The following is a 9,232-nucleotide window of genomic DNA, read 5'->3' as shown; positions in this document are numbered from 1 at the left end:
CAGAGACAGGTGAGACACCGCAGGGCTGAAGGTGATGCAATGAGGCATGACTTAATCTGCCGGAGAGACCAGAAATAAATACTTTAATAAACTCTCGAAATGAGGAAGCAATTATAATGAACAATGTACTAGAAGAGAGAAGCCCTTGACTAAATAAGCAAAGAAAATCTGATTTTGGAAACAATGGTGTGTGTCTCCTCCCAGCAGAAAAAGTGCCCACAGACGACATTTTGCCAGACCCGTAGTTCAACTGAGGCTTTTTACCTGACAGCGGATCATGACGTGAGTCACTTTAGACTTGCCGTCATTGCTCTCCCCCTTGTCGTCACCGGTTCGGACAGAGAGAACAAAATCTCCAGGGTGGCTCTGGCTCTCTCGTACCAGAAAGCTACCGTGTTTTCCTTTCTCAGTTAATAATTTCTCTGCTTCTTTCCCAGAGAGGTGTCCATGAAACCACCTAAATTTTTTTAAACGAAAATAAATTGAGTTCTGCCATGGGTTCATAACATTCTTTCAGAAAACCACCATATACAGTCAGCTCTCCCAAACACAATTTTAAAAAACAGACATGTTCCCCTCTAAGAAATTGAGCAATCCTGCATAAGACAGAATTTGCAACCTAAGTGGGCAAGAAAAATAGCAAAGATGTCAAGAACAACTATTAAACTTCTTAAATGAGCCCACAGTTATCTGGAGACAAACATCCTCAATCTTTCCTATTTTCTTTTACATCTCCCATCTTTTAAAAATATAATTTGTCATTTTGCTATACCCAACACTATAAGGACCAACTATTTAAGCACAGCCATTTAAAGAAATTATAATAGAAAGTTATGGAACAGGCAGAGAATCATTTGAATGTTTGCCCTTGCTCTGGCATGTGAACGGTATGTTAAAAAAGATCTTCATTATAAATTAATTCAAGCATTTCAAATTTTTCCATATTTCCAACCGGTGCTTGGACAGCCTCCAAGTCTGCTGTCAACATCTTCGGCCTGTACACTGGGTTATCATTTCAAATTTTAATGCACATAAGACTTAGAGTAAGAATGACGGGTTCTGCTAAAAATGTGAATTTCCTTTGCTCTCAACCAGAGATACCAATATACTAAGTCTGAATGGGGCCCAGCAATTTGCATTTTTAACCAAACCACCAGAGTCCTGATGTAGGCCACCCAAGGGCAGACTCTAAGACAACATTACTCTAAATTACTGTAGAAAATATCTTAACATAGTTATGTTAACAATGTAGTACTTTCCTTCATGATCTTGATAAGAAAACAGACTGTCATGGCAGATAATGCTATGGCTTAACACTAAAGGAATATACTTTGACCTAGTTTTCATCCACCCTCAACAGAAGAGAGTAAAATTTAGAAATAAATGGCATAGAGCCGGCGGACAGCCTTCTGCTTGAAGCTACAGTGGTGGCCGGAGAAACATTATCAGCAGATGATAGCATTGACATACAGGTACAAAATGAAGAAAATTACCTGAACATACAAAATATATAAACCTTATTAAGAGACCCTGAATTTGTACTGAGTCAGAGGAGATTGGGAATGAAGAAAACCAATAAAATCAGTACAAATTAAGTCAAGCCTCAGTTTACATCAGCTTAGATCCAACACGGGGGTTGAGGGGAAAAAAGCTCTGAAATAATATGATTCCCTCCAAGCAAGGTCATTCTCAAACATCTGTGGATACGACATCAAAGAGCCGATGAAAAATCAGACCTCGGAATTCTCTGCTTTTCCACTTCTGAGCTTAAAATGACATCTATTGGTGGCTTTGCTGAATAACTGGTTGGGAGCTACAATAGGGAACTGCTGGGACTTTGCTGTCTCGTTATCATCTGTTTCCCTCTCATAACTCTCAAAAATTATCAAGCTGAAGTTCCACAATCTTAAACTTACTGAGAATATACAGAAGTAGGCTGAGACCCTGTAGAATAAGTGTATTTAACACCGATTGAAGCTTTTGCAAGAAAAGGGCACTCTGAGAATAACCTGATCCTATTATTCTTACTTGAATAAAATTTTAAAGATTGCAGCTTGGGGTGAAAAAGATGAAGGGATTAAGGAGTACAAATTGGTAGTTACAAAACAGTCATGGGGATATAAATCACAGCATAAAGAATACGGTCAAAAATATTGTAATCACTATGTATGGTATCAGTTGGGTGTAAGACTTGTCAGGGAGATCACTTTGTAAGTTATATAAATGTCTAACCACTATGCTGTATGTACATTGAAACTAATATAATATTGAATGTCAACTGTAACTGAAAATGTTTTTTAATTAAAAAAAAAAAGATTGTTGTTTGAGAAATAGATATGAGCCAACCCCCATGACGCATTCGCATGACACATCTACGGCACGGGAGAGATGCACAGACTCTGTAGTTACTAAAATGCCGCTGACCTTTCAGAGGTAGGATCTGCACAGTTCAGAGGATACTTGAGCTCAATGACGTCTCCATTCTTCTCTTTCAATTGCCCGTGATGTTCCATGTAATACTGAACCAACTCAGCCAAAGTGGCAAACTTCTCCCCTCCATACAAGTCATAGTAATCACCAGTGTTCTGAATCTTGATGTGGGTGACAGCTCCATTTCTTCTAAAATAGTCCATTAGAAAGGTGGGAAGAAATAAACAAATAAAGAGCTACACTAGTAAAAATGGATCTCGTATTCATTATCGGATTTCACCTAAATATTAAAACGAACGCAAGGAACGAGTTTACACGCCCCCCGTAGGAAATGCAATGAGCGAAAAAACCACACAGCCAATGGTTTCAACACAAAGGGCTCTGTTTATGTCTCTTTCCCTTGTACGACCATGCTTTGAAAGTCTCACTTACCAAAGTGCATATATTAAATGACAATAATTTTTATCATCATTAATCAAAACACATATAATTAAGCAAAGACACATCTACCATATAATCCAGTAAATAGACACCTAAGTATCTTACCCAAAAGAAATGAAGCTGTACGGCTACCAAACGCCTTGTATAAGAATGTTCATTGCAGCCTTGTTTATAATAGAAAAAAAATTGAAAACTCAAATATTTATCACCAAAATGAACAAACAGCTGCATACTCATGCAATGAAATACCACAGAGCAATAAAAAAAAAAAGAACCACTGATACATGCAACAACATGGTTGAATCTTAACATTATGTTAAGAGAAAGAAGCCAGACGGAAAAGAATACATATGGTATGACTTCATTTATACAAAATTGTAGAATAAGCAAAACTAGTCCACGGGGATAAAAATAAGAATAGTGGTTGCCTCTTTGAGGGACAGAGATTAGAAAAGGGGCAAAAAGAAACTTTCTAGGGTAAAGGAAAAGCTCTATATTTTTGACTGCGGGTGTTGGTTACATGAATATATACATTTGTCGAAAGTCTTCTCACTGTATACTTGATACTGTGTATAACTGTATCTTTCAAAATCATTTTAAAGACACATATAATAGACAGTTTCCAGCATGAGATGGCTAATATATTATTCCACTGAGTTGATATAACACCGGCCAAGTTTCTAAAATGGTATTTTAGTTAGCCTAGGCAGTCTTTGATTTCCACTTAGTTTTCTGAACTACTAAATACATCTCAAAGACACCCATTATCACCTAGGCGTCTGGCAACCCCAAGACAGTCACCACTGATTTACATTTATTTTTAGTCTGATCCTGAAGCATTACTGACAAAGCCTTTGGGAAATATAAACACATTTTTACTAAAGAAAAGGAAAATAGGGAACGAAGAAAAAGAAGAAAAATCGTCCCATAATGTCCCATAATGTTACTGACAATATCTACTTTTAATTTTTGGTGACAACCTTTTCCAGGGGTTAAGAAAAGCACTTCGGGTCACTCTGCTCCAGCTACACCTGACTGTATTTTAACACCCGAGCTCTCAGTTTCTAGCTTTTACTTAATTACATAACACAAAGACATTCAGGTAAGGACTAGATCGATATACAGCAACACAGAAGCATCGCAAAGACGTGATACTGCATGAAAGAAGCACGAAGCAAAAAAAAAAAAGACAGAAGAAAAAAGCACAAAGCAGAATGACATGCTTAGCACATACCACTTACGAAAATTTAAGAACACGCACAAGTAATACTATATATGACTCGCGATAGACATATACATATATGTGTATTTTATTATAAATATATTATTCGTGTATCATATCATAAATATAAGTACTCTTTTAAATGAGATAGACGAAAACTCATGACAGTAGCTGCCTCTGCGGCAAAAGGAAAAACAGGATCGAGGGTGATGAGTAAAGGGAAATTTTGCTTTATATTTTAATTGGAAGAAAAAAATGACCGGCAGTATATACGACATGGGTGATTGCACACAAATGTTTGTATTTTTATGAATTCTTTCTCAAAATTAAAAAACAAGGTTCTAAGAAAAAGAATTTTAAAATCTTTAAAAAAATTAAAAGTAAAAAGAAAAGAAAAAGGAGGATCTTCTGTGACTAACTGAATGAATATAAGGCAACATAATCATCAATTTTTCAGCATGGAAACAAAAAAGCTAGATCATCTGCACAGAACCAGAACGATAAACATATCATATATGCATGTGCACACACAGACACGGAGGCACACATACATATACTACAGTATCTATAACGTACGGCACATATCATATATAAAGAAAACATAAAAATGAAACTTGGTAGTGTTGCAGAGTTGTTAAAAGTATTGGTTCTAAGACAGTTCATGAAAAAAGATATACGAGTGGCCTTTAAACTTATGAAAAGATGTTCAGCTTCTGTCAGAAAAAAATGAAAATTTAAATTCATTGAGATACCCCTTCTCACCCATCATGAAAAACTTAACACTCAACTAGCAACACTGTGGCAAACCAGTTGCTCTCATCCATGGCTGGTGGGAATGCAAAGGACAGTCACTACAGGAGGGATTCGGAAAACTGTACTACATGTCCTTTTGCTGTGCCCAGTCACCTCCCTCCCAGGAATTCACCCTGAAGATGCATTTCCAAAAGCACAAAAACACATGCAAAAGTTTATTATATTCATTGTGGCATTATATATCATCGTGAAATACTGGAAACAAATCTCCAATATTTACAGAAAACTGTATAAAGTTATATGCTAAACAGTTGCTTGAAACAATGAGAAAGAGCACTAAAAGATGTTTGTAGACGAAAAAAGTAAACTACGAATAAATAAATTTAGTGTTCTACTTCATGTGTAAAAAGAAACACGGAAGAATAAACCAGAAATTAATCAGAATGGTTACCTACAGGGATAGATGGAAATAGGGTGCAAGTGGTAAGGGATAAGAATGAGATTTCTCAGAACAGACCTTTTAACATATTTGACTTTTAAATCTTGAAAATATTCCACTCATTCAAACAATAAAATCAAGCTGACAAAGATAAAAAACAAAACAAACAAAACCTGAATACATAACAAAACACTGACTACAGAATGAAAGAAATGAATCTAACTTTGTATTAAGTTCATAACTTCACGAAGAATGAATTCCTGTAACTTTTGAACATGGTGCTGACCGTACACCCTTAGTGGGCTATATTCTGAGAACAAAGGGACACCAAAGAAATCATGAACTTTACTTAATGGGTTTGTAATTGTAAATGAGGGTGGTACAGTCGTTGTGGACTTATTTTTGTATTACGAGGTTGGGCAAATGAGGCCCTATACGCTGATGCTGCTGTAAAACAGGCTTCTCCCCACAGGAGAAGAGAAACACAAATACGGAACGGGATAAGGTGAGGAAGCTGGGTTGAAGTGAAATTATGAGTAAGAACACTTGGTTTTAAATATATACATATTTATTTCCCAACTCTGTCTACCGTTAAGGGCCCAGAAGCAATGACACTCCAAGAGCATAAACACCAAAAGATGAGGCAAGCAGATATCATGTGCTTCCTGATGCGAAATAATGGGACAGCTTCAAAAGCCATTAATGAAATAATGAGGGAGATTTAAATATGGACTATACATTAGATAATATTATTGAATCGATGTTTAATTTTTTTTCTATCGATGATACTGCTGTTCTACAGGAGAATGTCCTTGTTCATAGGACATGCACACTGAAGTATTTAGAGGTAAAAATAAACATCTTGCTATCTGCAACTTATTTTCAAAAGGTGCAACTTATTTTCAAAAGCATATAATACACACAAATGCACACTCATAAACAGGAAGAGCGAATAGGGTAAAATGTTAAGAAGTAAAGAGAATGCAGGTGTTTATTCATCTTTCAACTTTTCCACAGGTCTGAAATTTCTCAAAAAAAAAGTTGAGGGGAAAAACCCACCAATTCTGTAGTCTTGGCTCTGCCGCTTACCAGCTGTAAGACTAGCTTACTAACTTAACCTCTGTGCCTCAGCTTACACGTTGGATAAAAGTTAACAGTGGTACTTATTCATAGGTTATTGGGAAAACTAAAATAATGTTTGCTATCATCATCATCATCATCATCATTATTATATAATCTTCATCTGAACTCTTACAGATCAAATGTCACGTAACTTTAGGTTTGAAGTCTGTGCTGGCAAAAATCCAGAAGACTCAAGAAACTAATCTGCACCAAAAAAAAGCACTTCCCAAGTCCCAAAGGGATCCTAAATAAATCTTTCAGAACACATTTTACTTACATCTTTATTTTAAAAAAATAATAATAAAAGCAAGTTCACAGAGCAGTTCAGTTCTAACTCCGGGAACGAGCTAGAGTAAGGAGAATGCGTATATAAGAGTAAGTCAAGGGTCGGGCGTGGTTAGTTCTTGGATGAGAGACCACCTAGGAATACCCGGTGCTGTAGGCAGAAAAAAAAAAGTAAGTCAAATTCGAGAGAAACTCTCCTATATTTGCTCAAAGAGACAAAGAACAGGATGTTATGTTGGCCATGCTGTTCAAAAAAATTTAAAACACATGAAAAACAACCCAATGTCCAACAACAGAGGACTGGATAAATTCCGGTATCTTCACACCATTCAAATATTATATAGTCATTAAAATTAACAATTACATCTGTAAGTACCAGCTTAGAAATTTAAAAATGTTATAAGTTACAACATAATACCTACATTATAAAGCCATGGATGTGAATTCTAAAAACACACAAACCTGATATTGTTCACACACGGTACAAATGCAGTACAAGTATGAAAACACATTCAGGAAGGGCGCATGCCAACCTCTCGATGACGGTTTTCTCTGGGGAAAGAGGGAGGGTTCTGGGACTGGGCAGGGGAACACACGGGACCACAACTTCCTCAGTGATGTTTTATTTCTTGAAAAAGACAAGTGATCTGAAGAAACTCTGCGAGCCTTTTTCCAACTGAGACATCAACGGAAGGAAAGGGAAAATGCAGGGAACCGGCTTCGGGAGGAGTGGGACCAGGATGAGCGGAATGACCCTGGCTTAGGAACTGGTCATGCTCTATTCCGACTCATCCTCAGCGGCCTCTCAGAGGAGAAGAAATAGCCATCATCACACTCCTTCTGCTGAATTCCCCAGCCTCTCGCTCTCACGGGGCCCACCCGGAGCCCCACAGCAGCTTGCATCAGGTCTGATCTGTGGGCCAGGCGCCCCCCGCCGGGCAGCAGGCAGGCCCTCGAACTGTGAAAGAGGGTGGCGAGGTGTCCGAGTGTGGTTCCGACACGGCCTGCCTGGAAAACACTCTCAGGAGTCTCTCTGTTCCGTCCAACTTACCTAACGGAAAGTGTGAAGTCTCCAGGGTTACTCTTACTGGGCCTTGCCAAAAAACTGCCATCAACTCCTCTTGTCAACAGTAGGTTTTCGGCCTCCACACCAGTGATATTTGGGTGAAACCATCTTGAGAGAGAGAGAGAAAAAGAGTAATGCAAAACAAAGGATTCTGTCAGTACTACTTTGCATACCATCACGGATGAAATGCTTATGAGAAGAGCAGCTAACAAAACACAAATCAAGACCTTCTCTGCCCCTTCCTCCTCTTCTCCATGGTCACCAGCCCCTCCTCGCCTTCCCCTCGATGGGGGCCTGGTTTCACACCAGCACAGTTGATGGGGCAGGGGCAGGGTCGGTGGGACCGGGGCTGGGGGTCTGGGCATGAAGCCAGTCATTTGGCGGACCGAGCTCAAAAGGACAGTCCACATGGTAAGGAGATTGAGCACATGGAGGGGGACTGAACACATACAGGAGTAAATAAATAAGCTACTTAATAAATAAGTAAACATATTGAGGATGATGGGAGCCGAGTTTCTCACTGTTGGGAAGGAGATACAAATAGGGAAAGGAAGAAGGCGGGGTTAGATTGGGATTGGAGATATCGATGCAAACCCTCGTTTTTAATATATATATATGGAGAGAGATGTACAGACACAGAAATATAGATGCGAGTTTCTATATACATACAGTTTCCTAGCTCTCTTCTGAAAGAGCCTGGATGCAGTGACACGCCAGTGGCAATCAGCATACCTAGCACCCTTATCTTGGTTTCTAAATATAGTTCTCCAATAAAAGAAATGGGTTCCTTGGATAAATAGCTGATTCCAGGGTTGGGGCTGTAAACGTAGGTGAGCTTGAAACATCTGACTGTGCCACAGTATGAAAGAGCCCCAATGAGGACATGACAACAGGATACAGGTGCCAGCTCGAAGGGCCTCCCACTGGCCAAACTAGAGACAATTTGTACCTCAAAATAAGCAATATATTAACAGATTATAACCCATGAGTAAAACAATAAACCAAGAATCCACACACATATTAATTTAAAAAAACCAAGGTTCTTCAAAAAATTAAGCATAGAATCACCATATGAGCCAGAAATTCTACTTCTGGGTATATACCCAAAAGAACCTAAAGCAGGCACTCAAGCAGATATTTGTACACCCATATTCTTAGCAGCATTATCCATAATAGCAAAAAGGTAAAAAGCAACCCATGTCCGTCAACAGACGAACGAATAAACAAAATATGATTATATACATCAATGGAATATTGTCTTAAAAAGGAAGAAAATCCTGTCACATGCTACAACATGGACGGACCTTAAAGACATTATGTTAAGTGACATATATCAGTCACAAAAGGGCAAATACTATACGATTCTACTTATATGACGTACCTAGAGTTGTCAAATTTGTAGGGGCAGAAAATGGAATGGTGGTTGCCAGGGGTTGGGGTAGGGAGGGAATGGAGAGTTATTGTTTAATGAGTA

The 9,232-nt window shown here is 38.3% G+C and overlaps 1 protein-coding gene across 1 annotated transcript in view; it reads right to left on the bottom strand.

Moving 5' to 3' along the window:
* The window catches only part of PTPN11 (protein tyrosine phosphatase, non-receptor type 11), a 78,598-nt gene that overhangs the window by 52,503 nt on the left and 16,863 nt on the right, over nucleotides 1–9,232 (bottom strand). The window contains exons 2-4 of the mRNA XM_011355821.2: nucleotides 7,744–7,866; nucleotides 2,425–2,619; nucleotides 265–457 (exon numbers count right to left, since the gene is read on the bottom strand). Coding sequence (XP_011354123.1) covers nucleotides 265–457; nucleotides 2,425–2,619; nucleotides 7,744–7,866 — 511 coding nt within the window. The remainder of the gene's footprint in view (nucleotides 1–264; nucleotides 458–2,424; nucleotides 2,620–7,743; nucleotides 7,867–9,232) is intronic.

This window comes from Pteropus vampyrus, unplaced genomic scaffold, assembly GCF_000151845.1.
Source record: "Pteropus vampyrus isolate Shadow unplaced genomic scaffold, Pvam_2.0 Scaffold23, whole genome shotgun sequence".
Lineage (NCBI taxonomy): Eukaryota > Metazoa > Chordata > Mammalia > Chiroptera > Pteropodidae > Pteropus > Pteropus vampyrus.
Note: the sequence above shows the minus strand (reverse complement) of the source record. Positions and strands in the feature narration are given on the sequence as shown.